This window comes from Sorex fumeus, unplaced genomic scaffold (genome assembly GCF_029834395.1).
Source record: "Sorex fumeus unplaced genomic scaffold, SorFum_2.1 ptg000149l, whole genome shotgun sequence".
Classification (NCBI taxonomy): Eukaryota; Metazoa; Chordata; class Mammalia; order Eulipotyphla; family Soricidae; genus Sorex; species Sorex fumeus.
The window spans coordinates 5,936,110-5,951,388 of record NW_026606206.1 but is presented as its reverse complement, the minus strand read 5'-3'; the positions used below and the strand labels follow the sequence as shown (position 1 = coordinate 5,951,388).

General features: G+C 43.4%; 1 protein-coding gene across 1 annotated transcript in view; it reads right to left on the bottom strand.

The window, feature by feature from the left end:
* Nucleotides 1-15,279, bottom strand: part of PGM5 (phosphoglucomutase 5) — a 271,097-nt gene that overhangs the window by 229,578 nt on the left and 26,240 nt on the right. Inside the window, exon 2 of the mRNA XM_056106927.1 lies at nt 5,975-6,137. Coding sequence (XP_055962902.1) covers nt 5,975-6,137 — 163 coding nt within the window. The remainder of the gene's footprint in view (nt 1-5,974; nt 6,138-15,279) is intronic.

Below are 15,279 nucleotides of genomic sequence, written 5' to 3'. Positions count from 1 at the left end.
CACAATTCCATTAGCCTTGGTTTCTGGTTTTTTTTTTTTTAATGCTGGAGTCATCCACTAATGGAGGGGAAATTTGGTCAGTCTCACCTGCTATATGTAGGCTAATAGCCCAATCGTTTGTTTGTTTTACTCCACTTCTAAGCAATGATACGTCTTCCCTAAAAATAGTTTCACACCTGCCAGGGAGTCCTGATTATGCAATCAGTTTTATTCAGGATATGAGACACAAACAGGATACATGCTTGACAGAAGTGAGGGATTCCAGATTTAAAGTGCAACTTCCCATCTAGAGAAAGACAGGTCTGGGAATAGAATTCCTATTAACCTGTTAGTTAGAGTGTGGATTTAACAAGATAATTTTTTTTCTACCCACACTTTCTAGGGACCACCAAGTGTCTTTTTGTTGTTGTTGTTGTTGTGTTGTGCTGTGTTGTGTTGGTTTGGGGGCCATACCTGGTTGTGCTCAGGTATCATGGCTGGCAGGGCCCAGGAGACTCTATGTGATGCCAGGCATTGAATCTGGGTTGACTACTCGCAAGGCAAGCACTTTCCCCACTGTGTATCTCTCTGATTCACACCCAAGATCTTTCAACAGGGTTTAGCTAGAAGTATTTGATCTATTTCCTAACAAAATTAAATTGATAACTATAGCAGACTTTAAACAAATTAAAGATAAATTCAATATTAGTTCTCCCTTTGTTTCTTTCCTTTGTTTCTTCCCTTTTCAATTTATACATCATAAATGCAAGGCTGCTTAGATTTTTTTTTTTTTGCCAAAAGTTGGGGGTTTAGGGCTGGAGCGATAGCACAGCGGGTAGGGCGTTTGCCTTGCACGCAGCCAACATGGCCGACACAGGTTCGATTCCCAGCATCCCATATGGTCCCCAAGCACTGCCAGGAGTGATTCCTGAGTGCGTGAGCCAGGAGTAACCCCTGAGCATCGCTGAGTGTGACCCAAAAAGCAAAAGACAAAAAAGTTGGGGGTTTAAATAAACAAGTGAATTGAAAGCTCTAAATGTACATGATAGATAAATAATTTTGTATTTGAATCTTACCCACCAACTTTCTTCTAAACAGAAAAAAATTCTTGATTTATTCTATATCCAACCTTTATAACTACACTGTCCAGTAACTAAGCATGCATGGCTACTGGGCATGTGAAGTGTAGCTAGTCATATGAATATGCTATAATTGACTTTATTCAATGCCTAATAAGTCAGGCCTTAAATTCTGTGTCTTGAAATTCTTCTTTCCAAGTCAAGTTTTTAAGTTTCATCAGTCCACAAACTCCATTTCTTCCAGTCACCCTGTACCTCTGCTTAACCTACCTCCATTCTGTACTTATACCAATTATCATCTGATGTATCCAAAAATCATGAACGCAGTCTAATTTCTTTGTTTGTCCTTTCGAAACTCTTATCCCAGGCAGGATATTATGGTCCACCACTTGAGTCAAGTCTATTTTAGAACAGTACAACAGGGAAACATACAAATTCCATGATCCATGATTTTCTGAGAAATTTAGCACTCGCCAAATGCAATCATCATTATTATTATTCTCATTTTTCAAGTAGGGAAATTGAAACTGAAAGAAGTAGAATACCTAAACCAAGACCACAACATTTGTAATTAACAACAACAGGACATCAATCCTAAAAGTCTGATTTCCATTCAGGCATTCTTAACAACTACCAGCCCAGCCTCCTTACACTCTGCCATGCATCTCATTCTGCCTTTCCTACCCCAGGACATTACCATTATCTCTACTGCCCCCATGCCAGACTCCCCTGTGTTTCTGAAAATAGTCACAAAATCACACCAACTGGCTTCCACTAATAATAAAGTGCTTTCATTTCACCTTAGTCCTCTTGACTTCTCAGAAATCCTTAAGAAATTTTCCAATGCTAAAAAAAAAAAAAAAACAAAGAAAGAAATTTTCCAATGCTACTGGAGCGATAGCACAGCAGTAGGGCGTTTGCCTTGCACGCAGCCGGCCCGGTGGAGCCGGGTTCTATTCCTCCACCCTTCTCGGAGAGCCTGGCAAGCTACCGAGAGTATCTCACCTGCACGGTAAAGCCTGGCAAGCTATCCATGACGCATTCAATATGCCAAACACAGTAACAACAAGTCTCACAATGGAGACGTTAACTGGTCCTGCTAGAGCTAATCGATGAATAATGGGAGGACCGTGACCGTGACAAAACATCTCCATTTACCTGTTCCTTTTTTGTTTCTGCTCCATTATTCTGGTAGCAAGTTTCTTCTTAGACTTTCAAACAGATGCAGATTATTCCCCCAAACTTCCACTCTGCATCCCTCCAACTTGCTTCTACCCCCGTCTTATCAAGAAGTTCCACCTCCCTCCTAGAACTAAGTCCTGAGAGATTTTCACAATTATTAATTGGTTTTGTTTTGTTAAATTTTATTCCTTAGTGACTTCACTGGGTCGTAACTGAAATTAAGTAAGTTGTGTATGCAATGAATATGGTCCCTGCAAATAAAAAGTAAATCAGTATTTTGATTATTGATTCCATTCCACCTCTAGAATCTGTCCCTCTCCTTTAAAATGTTTTCCAAATGGTATACTACCCTCTAAATATACTTTTTTTTTGCTTTTTGGGTCACACCCGATGATGCACAGAGGTTACTCCTGGCTCTGCACTCAGGAGTTATTCCTGGTGGTGCTCAGGGGACCATATGGGATGCTGGGAATCGGACCCGGGTCAGCCACGTGTAAGGCAAATGCCCTACTCGCTGTGCTATTTCTCCAGCCCCTAAATATACTTTAAAAGCAACATAAGTCCAGGTCTTATCACATTTCCCTAGATGTGCCTTTTAGTTCTATAAACTCTTAACCCTCTAACTCAGTTCTTTAGATAACTATTTAGAACACAGGAAGAGATAAAATATCTTCCTCAAATGAAGGCTATCTCAGTAGAACTTACTCTACTTGGAGTAGGAAAAACTAGATGAATCTCTTTAGGACACAAGGAATTGTAGCTTTGTTAAATATGCCAAGACATAAAAAAAATGAACAATTAAAAGTAAGAAAGAATGACTTTCAACATACTTAAGAGTTCAATTCTAAGCACTTTCTCCCGTTGAGGGGATGGCAAAATAGATCTTTCATGGTCCCAACTTTTATTGATGTACCATGATTTTACAACAGTGTTAGTGATAGTTTCAGGCGTACATTGTTCCAACACCACACCCGCTACCATGGCTCCTGCTTCTCCCCACCAATATCTCAAGGACCCCTCCCTTTCTCACTTCTCAACTCCACCCTCAACCTCCCCTCCAAGATAAGATCAGCTTGAGGTAAAAATAAAATAAAACTATGGAAAATAAGATAGGAACCAGATACTTAGAAACAGCAATCAGCTTGTTCATATGTCTCACAATGAACAGATAGGACTTATCATGTGCAATTCATTCTCAGTAAATATCTTAGTTTAGCTACTTACTAAAGATGCACCTTTATGTACATCCATGCCCCAATAAGCTTTGCTAACTGTGGGTCTTAATTCCATATGAGGTCACAAAACTTTTTAGTCACGTAACTTTAAAATTTAGTTTTACAGTATGGACGACTCTCAAAAAATTAGAATTTGATCTGCCATTTGACCCAGCTATAGCACTCCTGGGAATATATCCCAGAGAGTCAAAAAGGTATAGTCGAAGTGACATCTGCAATTGTTTGTTCATTGCAGCACTCTTTACAATAGCCAGAATCTGGAAAAAACCTGAGTGCCCGAGAACAGATGACTGGTTAAAGAAACTTTGGTACATCTACACAATGGAGTACTATGTAGCTGTTAGAAAAGACGAAGTCATGAAATTTACATACAAGTGGTACTACATGGAAAGTATCATGTTAAGCGAAATGAGTCAGAAAGAGCGGGATAGACACAGAAAGATTGCATTCATCTGGGGAACATAAAGCAACAAAAAGGGAGAGTAACACCCAGGAATGGCTGAGATTAGTACCAGGAATTTTGCTCCATGAATGGAAGGCCAGCCACAGGCTCTAGGTGAAAAGGAAGCTCAGATAGAGAAGAGAGTACCAAATGAAGGGTGTTGTGAGGGCCCTCCCAGGGTGGGAGAAGCATGCTAAAAGTAGTCGATAGACCAAACATGATTGCCACTCAATGCCTCTCTTGCAAAACACAGTACCCAAAAGAAGAGAGAGAGAACAAGGGGGAATACCCTGCCACAGAGGCAGGATGGGACGGGGGGGGGGGGGGGAGGGATGGAGGGTGGGGGGGATGCTGGGACCCGTGGTGATGGATGACGGGCACTGGTGGCGGGATGGGCACTTGATCATTGTATAACTGAAACCCAAGCACAAAATTTGTAAGCCTATAACTGTACCTCATGGTTTTTCACTAATAAAAAAAGAAAAAAAAATTAGTTTTAAAAATAACTTTATTATTTATTATCAGTAAATGTGTGATTTGTTACAACTATTTTTATGCCACTATACCCGGGGTTGTGTACAAAGTTCTCTGGTGAAAGAGCATTGTGAATAAAAAAATAAGTTTATAAAGCTAAAAAGAAAAAAGATAAGATCAGCTTTGTAGACCAAGTTCTCCAGTTCCATTGCCTGTGGTCCTTTGTTGTTCCCTCGCTATTTTTTTATATTCCACATATAAAGAACCCACGCGGGTTCCGGGGCCGAGACCTCCAAGCCTACTCGAATTGGAGTCGAGCATCTTCCACCCAGATCCTCCAAATTCCAGTAGGCGGGGGTCACACCCACCACCTGGCCCCCTGGCGCCGTGTAATCCCATCAGCGGCCAAGACTCAGAGACTATAAAATCCAGATCCCGGAACCGCGCGGCCGCATTCGCGGCCGCGTGACATCTTATCAAAACTTTTCTTTATGACATCTTATTGTCTCATTCCTACTTTGGACAAACTTGCAGGCTATCGAATGTAGCCTGCCCACAGGGCAGAGTCTGGCAAACTCCCCGTGGCGTACCAAATATGCCAAATACCAGTAACAATGATGGGTCTCATTCTCCTAACCCTGAAAGAGCCTTGAATATGGCACTTTAAAAAAAAAAATCTCAGGGCTAGGACGAAGGAGACGTAACTGGGGCCTGCTCGAGGCAATCGACGATTAACAGGATGATGAAAATGAAAATGAAATGAGAGAGATCCTGAATAGGTCTCATAAGCTCATATCATTACAACTGCCAATGGGCATTCAAATAACATCTTTTCCTTTGATGTCCCGGAGAATGTCACAGAGATACTTTTCTTGCAAAGCATAAGATCAGATATTAATTTCAATGCTTCCTGGAAATTGTTGTTGCGCATGGCAACATCGATACAGGTTCCCTCTCTATCTGAAAGTAGAGCCTTCCTATGAAAACTTTCGTAATGCAAAATGCCGTACAGAAGCAATTACCACTAATTTATGGGGTGGGGCGGAGAAGCGGAGCATTTCCAGGTCCCAAACAGTACCTAGGAAATCATACCAAAGAACAGACAAAAGCCTACATTAACATTCACATAAAATGAAAGCATGAATGATATAATAAAATACACAGCCTATATACATGGTTCCCTATGGTTCCCAGGAAGGACGTTCGATTGGTCACTTGTACTGTTCAGGTTCATGTTGCCTCTAAAATAACTGCTACAAAACACATGGTAATTGTTCTCTCTCTTTTTTTTTTTTGGTTATTTTTAAATTTATTTTTTAAATTGAATCACATCAGTTCTCCTTGTCTCCAGCTTGCCAGTGACAGAACTTGGGGATTTTCAGCCTTCACGATCAGATGAGTCCATTCCTGTTCATAAATCTCTGTAGGTCCTTTTAGTTCTGCCTCTCTGGAAAACTGGGACTCATTGGATTTTTTTAAGCTCTTTCCTGTCTAACTTGCTGGTGTACCATCAGAGGGTGGTTACAATGAAACAACAAGAGAAAAGAAAACATGATTGGGGAGTTATATTCTGAACGACTTACCTCCATTGGCAACATTAAACTTCACTCCAAACTCTCCTCCTGGTCCTCCAGGGCAGTGGCTGGCTGTCAGGATGATCCCTCCTGCAGCCTTGATCTTTCTGATAATGCACGAAACAGCTGGGGTAGACAAGATGCCATTCTGTCCAATAATCAGTCGCCCAATCTAGATCAACCAGGAAAAAAAAAATCTCAATCCAGGTGCATGAAGGCATTTCAACAGGCTCTTGGTCTATAATCAGTTGCTCGAAAGAGTTCAGTAAGCTTTAGATTGGAGTTCTGGGAGAGACAGATAGAGCCTTGGTATTGCTTCTCCTGCCAAATTTCTCCAGGAATACTTAGGACGTCTATATATAGTGGTTATTTTAATTAATTTAATGAATTAATTGCTTGTTTGCGGATTAGACCCAGTGGTGCTCAGGGCTTACTCCTGGCTCTGTGCTCAAGGATCTCTCTTGGCAGTTGGTGCTTAGGAAACCATATGGGTGCTGGGGATGGAACCGGGTTCAGCCACTGGGAAGCACCCTATCTGTTGCACTATCACTTCAGAATAACAGTGTAGCACTGTCCTCCCATTATTCATCGACTTGCTCGAGTGGGCACCAGTAACGTCTCCATTGTGAGATTTGTTGTTACTGTTTTTGGCATATTGAATATTCCACGGGGAGCTGGCCAGGCTCTGCCACGCAGCGGGATATTCTTGGTAGCTTGCCGGGCTCTCCGAGAGGGACAGAGGAATCAAACCCGGGTCGGTCTAAAAGCCCTACCCACTGTGCTATCGCTCCAGCCCAACTTCAGAGTAGTGTTCATTTATTAACCTGTCATTTGTATCTGTCTTGGTGGTTTGCAGCTGTTTGAAACATCTGTTTTTGATGACCTAGGGGTTAGCCTGAACCACACAAGTTCTTAGTTTGTCCCTGGCTCAGATACTCTCTGTGTGAACATGCTAGCAACACAAGGAAAAAAGAAATGAGTACTTCCTGGCATTACCCACACTCTCTGCCTCAATACAAATCCACACTGGAAGGATCCTAACTAACTACAATCTGTCATCCGCAGGTGTGTTTTAACTGTGCTAGGTACAATTATGTTCTCAAAGGCAGGGATTCTAGTTGTGTTACTAAGTGGCTGCACATGCCACAACCATTGAAAAAACTGCCCAGTCAAGGAGGCCATAGCTCTATGGGTCACCCATGGTGGGGTCAGACTACAAAACTGCCTTGTTAAAAAAAAAAGCAACAGGGGCTGGAGGAATAGAACAGGGGTTACAGTGTTTGTCTTGCACAAAATCAATGGCAACATATGTGTCCCCCTGAGGTTACCAGGAACAGAACTTTGAGCACCACTAGGGGAGGGAAGGATGGAAGGAAGGAAAGAGGAAGGGAAGGAATGAGGGAGGGAGGGAAGGAAGGAAGGAGGGAAGGAAGGATGGAAGGAAGGAAGGAAGGAAGGAAGGAAGGAAGGAAGGAGGAGAGGAAGGATGGAAGGAAGGGAGGAAGGAAGGAAGGAAGGAAGGAAGGAAGGAAGGAAGGAAGGAAGGGAGGAAGGGAGGGAGGAAGGGAGGAAGGAAGGAGGAGAAGAAGGATGGAAGGAAGGAAGGAAGGAAGGAAGGGAGGAAGGGAGGAAGGAAGGAGGAGAAGAAGGAAGGAAGGAAGGAAGGAAGGAAGGAAGGAAGGAAGGAAGGAGGAGAGGAAGGATGGAAGGAAGGAAGGAAGGAAGAGAGGAAGGATGGAAGGAAGGAAGGAAGGAAGGAAGGAAGGAAGGAAGGAGGAGAGGAAGGATGGAAGGAAGGAAGGAAGGAAGGAAGGGAGGGAGGAAGGAAGGAAGGAAGGAAGGAAGGAAGGAAGGAAGGAAGGAAGGGAGGAAGGAAGGAAGGAAAGAGGAGAGGAAGGATGGAAGGAAGGAAGGAAGGAAGGAAGGAAGGAAGGAGGAGAGGAAGGATGGAAGGAAGGAAGGAAGGAAGAAAGGAAGGAAGGAAGGAAGGAAGGAAGGAAGGAAGAGAGGAAGGATGGAAGGAAGGAAGGAAGGAAGGAAGGAAGGAAGGAAGGAAGGAAGGAGGAGAGGAAGGATGGAAGGAAGGAAGGAAGGAAGGAAGGAAGGAAGGAAGGAAGGAGGAGAGGAAGGATGGAAGGAAGGAAGGAAGGAAGGAAGGAAGGAAGGAAGGAGGAGAGGAAGGATGGAAGGAAGGAAGGAAGGAAGGAAGGAAGGAAGGAAGGAAGGGAGGGAGGGAGGGAGGGAGGGAGGGAAGGAACTCAAAAACTAAGGCACTCCTGCAATGACATAGTTAGAAAGAACCTTACACAACATCCTCAGAGTACATCTTTTTGCGCAGAGGAGGCATATTATAAAGTATTAACAATAAAGTTGAATTCATGTTGGTAAGGAAATGAGTAGGGGCTAAACTAGAAATTAATGAGATTTCAAATTGAATAGTCACAATAACAACACTAGTAAGAGCTAAAGAGACTTGGATTTTATTCTAATTGCTGTAGGAACAGAGCACTGGTGCTTTAAGCAGTGGAAGCAAGACCTGGTTGCCATTACATTTTAGAAGACCAAGGACAGAGCAGTCCAAGCCATGACATACTGGTAGAACTCTCTGATGATTATCCTTGCCTGCCACTAACCCAAGGTGAAGCCAACCCAAGTCTTGTAAGACCCTTATCATCATCCTCCAGTTTCCTCCCTCACTCTGTTCACACGATCTGGTTTATTATTCCTTAAACACATAAAATACAATCAAGACCTCTGCCTTTGCTCTTTCCCCTGCTTAGAGCACTCTGACCCCAGTATTATGTTTGAGTTTTTGTTCCAATTTCACCTAATCAGCGAAAGCACTCTTGACAGCATTGTGTACAAGGTTCCTTTCTTGGATCACATCCCCCAGGGACACCAGTCACCAGGTCATGAAGAAATTTGAGTCCTATGTACGCACATTTCTGGAGTAGAACTGAGGCATCTTGCCAATCATCAGAATCCACTTCCCAGGCCCCATCAAGCCTTCAGATACCAAAGCTCCCACTAATAGGTGACTGTGACCTCATGAGAGTTCCCTATTTAAAATAACCCATCTCCTGCGACACAGAAACTGTGTGATGTTTGTTCTTGTTGTAAGTCACTAAGTTCTGTTACCATTTTTTGCACAGCAATGAATCACCAATACAGAGACATTAGGGAAAAAAATGGACTCTAGCTTTCTACATTAAAATTTGATTGCTGGTGATCCCATTTTTGAAGACAGAAAAGACACTGGGGTATTATTACACTCATCTTATTATCCAGAGCCATGATCAAGTGTGTTCCATGCGTTCTTGTGAAAATGTTTTTACTCATATAATTCAATTTAGTTAGTAACTTGAAGCAGACAATGTAAAAAATCTGGACAAGTCAATAATAGTATAACTTAGCTGTAGCTTTGAAGAAAAAGGTTTGTGGATTCAAGAATGTGAAAAGTATTTGTAGCTTCTAAGTCTAATATTTCTGAATTACATGAGCTTCTTTAAAAAAAATTGATAGGTGCTAACCTCAGCAGCAAGGAGTTGGGGAACCATCCCTTGCTGTTCTAAGCCTGGCTGGGGGCCCGCTGGTCTGGTTCTTGGGTCAGTGATGCAGGCTGCTCTGACCCAACAGAGGTCTGAAAGCACTAGGGAAGATGCTCAGTACCATGTGGGTGAGGACATGAGGTTCAAGGCACCAATCTCAAGGCCTTAAATGTGCTAGGCATGTGCTTGAACACCGGAGCTATCTCCCAGGACCCCTTTTCTTCTTTCTTCTTATTCATTTTGTACTTGGACCACACCCTACTGTTCTTAGAGGGCTACTACAGAGGGATAGTTGACTATCAGGGGTCATTCCTAGGGACCATGCAATGCCAGGGATTGAACTAGGGCCTCCCACATGCAAAGCATGCTCTCCAGTTCCATGAGTTTACCTCTGTAGCCCTTTCAGAATCATTCTCAAAGAAATTATCCTTGAAGGAAGAAAGGGCCTATATGTTCAGGTATTTGCTATTGTGGTATTCCTTCGAAATGAGAAATTTTTAACTTCATAAATCCTTGAGAGTGAAGAACTTGTTTGTTACAGTATGATGTGGCAACCTATGTGATAATCTTTAGTCACTTAAAAGGCTAATTGCAATAGCCTTTTGCAGCTCTGATGGGCTTGGTCAATAGTTCACAAAGACTTCTGCTTCTCCTCCTCAGTGTGGAATTGTTGCTACGAACAGGCTAAAAGACATAGCACACTCTTGCTTCTCGGCCTGCCACTCGACCAGTTTCCACAGCAGATGATAAACTAATGGGAGACTGGGAATGGAAAGAAGGCGTGTTCCTTTTGGCTGGGGTACTAAGAAGCAGTTATGTTTTCTTGGCCCCTTTCTCTTAGTAACCTTTTTCCACCTGCCACAGACTTATAGGGACTACAGGGTCCCCAGATATCAGAGTTACAAGTTGGAAAGATCCTGGATCCCTGTTCTCTGCATAGACAAGCCTTCGCCCACCAAAAACATTCACAGTAAACTGTTCTATAAGTATTAACTTCCTACTGTTCATATGCTAATAAGAATTACCTACATTTCAGATTCATCTGCCATAACCACTGACATTTCCCTTAGTGACAGAGAAAGAACATAAACAGTTTCCTGTTAAATCAAAAATACATGATACAGAATAACTATTGTGTCATTACAACCATGTAAAATGATAAGATCGTTGGGAATAGTACTTCAAGAAAAAAAAGACAGAAACTATACATAGATCAATGTTTTGTCTTATTAACTTTCGACCGTCTTTTCTGAAAAAGTAAAGGCACACCATTGAAATTAAATTGGAAATAGGTTTGAACAAAATTTCAACCTGAAACATTTAGTTATCACTGGAGGCTTACTAGAAGAGTAATTCCAGTTATCTAAGGGGAAAAATTATTTTTTGGTTCTTTACCACATCAGGCAGTGCTTAGGTGTTGAACCCTGCAGTGCTCAGAAGACAATGAGTAGGATCCCATCTGGGCCTCCCATCCATAAAACATCTACTCCAGTCCTTCAAACTATCGCCCTTGCCTGCTACCTGGGACTTTTAGTTATGTGAGACTGCTCATTCAATAACAATACCAAAAAAAAAATGAGGCACTCTATACAAATCTAGTTGAGGGATGTCTGAGAGGTGCTAAGTACTGAAGAAAAAATGGTAAAGCAAGCGATAGCAGGAAGATGCAAAAAAATGACTAGTTCCCAAAATAGGAAATTAACACCCACGAATGGCCGAGATTAGTACCAGGAATTTTACTCCATGACTTGGAGACCAACCACATGCTAGGGAAAAAGGCAGCTCAGATAGAGAAGGGAGCACCAAATAAAGGTGTTGGGAGGCTCCTCCCAGATGGGAGAAGCATGCTGAAAGTAGACTATAGACCGAACATGATTGTCACCCACTGCCTCTTTTGCAAACCACAACACCCAAAAGGAGAGAGAGAACAGAGGGGAATGCCCTGTCATAGAGACAGGGTGGGACAGGGGGGATGGGGGGTGGGAGGGATACTGGGATCCGTGGTGGTGGGAAATGGGCGCTGGTGGAGGGATGGGTATTCGATCATTGTATAACTGAAACCCAAGCACAAAAATGTGTAAGTCTGCAACTGTACCTCATGATGTCTCACTATTAAAAAATTTTTTAATAAAAAAAAATGACTAGGTCCCTTGGGTCCCCTGTGACTGCTCACCAAAATATGACTGTTGCAGAGAAAGATTTTGAAAGCCTGTCGGTGCCATTTCCCAGACATTCCTCTTACTGCCTGGCGGGTTCAGTAGCAAAGTTAGTGTGGCAGCAGAGAAGGAGGTCACTCATGGACTCAGCAACTTGGACTTGCAGTCGCCAAAGCCAACTTGGCCCGGCCACTGCTGCCAATCTACCAGCAGCCACGACCAACAGGGACACTGCGGTCTCTACTGACAGGATCATGTTCAGGTGATCAATCAGCTACATAGGCGCAAGTTGATGACATCTGGGCTACTTCCATCATGAAAGCAACAGCACATGTTTTTTTCTTTAAAAAAAAAATATATATATATACATAGAAGAAAAGACACAGGGAGGGACAGCGGGTGCGGATGGAGACAGATCTTGGAGAGACGCAGCCAAGGAATATGACAAGCACTACTAGAAGCTAAAAAAAGGTCTGGAGTGACTCTCCCAAGCTTCTGTGGGTCGCTGAGCCTGCTGACTCCTGGATTTCCATTTCCAGCCTCACAACTGTGAGGGAATAAATTTGGTGAGTTGTTTTTTGTTGTTGTTGTTGTCATTGTTGGTTTCATCACAAGCCTATGGTGATTTCTTACAGTATCCCTAGAAACTAAAACAAAATCTGTAAATCAACCTGGGATCTATCTATCTGCGGGGGTGGCTGTGGTAAATTACCATAAAGTTTGGTCGCTAAAAAGGACAGGAGGGGCTGGAGCAATAGCACAGCGGGTAGGGCGTCTGCCTTGCACGCGGCTGACCCGGGTTCGATTCCCAGCATCCCATAGGGTCCTCTGAGCACCGCCAGGGATAATTCCTGAGTGCAGAGCCAGGAGTAACCCCTGTACATCGCCAGGTGTGACCCAAAAATCCAAAAAAAAATGACAGGAATTTATTCCCTCCCTGTTGCAGAGACTTGAACCCTAACTCTGAAATCCAGCAGCATCGGGAGGCGAGGGGGGTGGATGTCCAAGAGACAACAGGTCCCCCACTTCTCAGTAGCTGGTTTTCAGTCCACTCTGCTGCCATCTCTCCATCACCTTCTAGTCTCTGCTCTCTCTTCTCCTGTTAGTCCACCCTCTCCCAGTCCCTTCAAGACAAAGGTCCTCAGTCACTGGTGGGCTTTGTAAATCACAGAAACTCAATCACATTTTTTTGTGCTTTTTTGGGTCACACCCAGCGATGCACAGGAGTTACTCCTGGTTCATGCACTCAGAAATCTCTCCTGGCAGTGCTCGGGGGACCATATGGGATGCTGGGAATCGAACCTGGTTCTGCCGCGTGCAAGGCAAACACCCTACCCACTGTGCTATTGCTACAGCTCCAATCACTTTTTTTAGGTTAAAAAAAATAAATAAATATGGAAAAACTTTAAAACTCAAAAGTAAATAAAGACAAAGGCCATCCAGAAAAAAAAGCACGGCTTTTGAGAGCTAATACCTAAGTGAGAGCTATTAACCTGTACACTAAATACCTGAGTAAGATCCTGGGAACTCTCGTCTAAGGAAAAACCTAGAGCCAAATAAATCCCTTCATCAGCGAATCCAAGAGGTTCCAGGGATGGGAAAATTCACTGAACATGTGATAATATAAAGGAAAAGTGTCAGAAATTAAATATGACACAAAGCATGGTACTGCCCGCCCCCAGACTCTTCCCTCAGCCTCCCCCACCAATATTTAAAATTTATTTTTAAAATAATCAAATAGTCTTTAAACTATCATTTTGTTTTCTGGGAGGAAAAAAAAATCCTAGAACTTCTACTGCGTCCCTCCTCCCCCTCTAAGCCAATGCACAGTGGCACTGTTCAGGAAAGATGATACCTTGCACAGTTATCTGTTTGTGTCTATATTGGAAGAGGCAATACTTGACTTTTCATTCCTAAATGAAGCCTCAACCACAAGTTGGGGTGGCCCAAGCCACTTGCTGTCCATCCCTGACCCTCCCAAAGGGGGTGCCGCAGGCCGTACCCTACCCACCCCATGCACCTGACTTTAGCTGGAGGAAGGGGAACCGCACCCAGCCCTGCAGCTACCGCAGAAGCCTGGCTGGGCCACAGAGAAATTTCCTTGGGTTTCTACTCGGAAAGAAGGCAAGATGGGTCCATATCCACTGTCTGATACACACACAGAAGACACGGTTTGGTTCCCTGATCACAAGTAGGAGCACTGTCCCATAGACTCCTCAGTCCCATAGGAGAGACACATACTTCCCCAGATGCTCAAATACATCTGGGGAGAACACAAGTCCATATGCAGTAGAGAACAGAACCGGAAATGCAGTGCAATCTGCCGGTCCTTGGTGCAGTGACAGAGTCTCCAAGTCACTGCTGACTTGACATCTTTGTCTTCTCACAACTCTTCACCCTCTCTAGACTGTCCCATTGCTCCACCGCTGAAATGGCAGAGCATCTACGTGTTGGGGGGCTTTTTCTGCTCCCCAAATGCAAGAGTCCAATATTTTTGTGTTTTTTTTTCTTTTTGGGTCACACCCAATGATGCATAGGGGTTACTCCTGGCTCTGCACTCAGCAATTACTCCTGGCAGTGCTCGGGGATATGGGATGCTGGGAATCGAACCTGGGTCAGCCACATGCAAGGCAAACGCCCTACCCTCTGTGCTATCGCTCCAGCCCCGAGAGTCCGGTGTTTTAAGATACAATTATATTTTATACAGCTTTCCCCTGGCCATCCCATTATTTTACATGAGATCTTATTTTACCATATGCAACTGTTATTCAGACGATGACTTCCTCTCGAATGCCTCCCTTTTTTTCAGAATGCTAACCACTACTCTTCAGTTTCTTATTTGGTTAAATTGAAGTCCTAGAGAGCAGAGATACATACTTTCAAGCCTCAAACTAGAATTGCAGAGCAGATGCCTAATTTTTATTCCAAATGTGTTTTCCCCAGTAACATAACACTAATGAGAGCAGGATTGTTTTCATGTGTTGAATTCTTTTTAAGTAAGCCAGTCCCCATTACAGTTGCCTTTTAGCTTGAATTAAGTCCTTATAAAAAAAAATCCCAAAGTAAAAAGAGAAAAAGTAAGCACGACATCCCTCAATATCCTGCACTCACCATTTCATGCCCTCACAATTCCCAGTGAAACAGAGAAAGTGATGGGAATAACAACAAAAAACATCAATAAACAGAAACTTCCTTGATGGCTTGCAGAGAGGCTGTCGGGCAGGACCACACAGCAGCCATCAGGTCCATCAGAGAAGTGTATAACAAGTTGTTCATATACACAAAGATGTCTGTCTCCTATCTTCTAACTTAAACAAAAATCAAGAACCACAAAGGAGGCCCCAAGCCAAGCTGCCAGGGATGGCAGGGCATCGGCCTTTCTGTCCCAGCTGTCTAAGAGGGGCGCCTGCCCTGAAGCCCTGCTATCCGCGAGGAAGCAGAGATGGCTAATTGGAGTTTCACGAAATAACAAACTCAAGACATGTATGTGGTTACCCAAATATCCAGGGACTTCTCCGCTTGCACAAGGATAATTGTGCGGTTCTATGCTTTGTGACACTGAGACCAGATGGAGTGAACGAATTCATCCTCGGCTTCCTGTCCCCCTGGA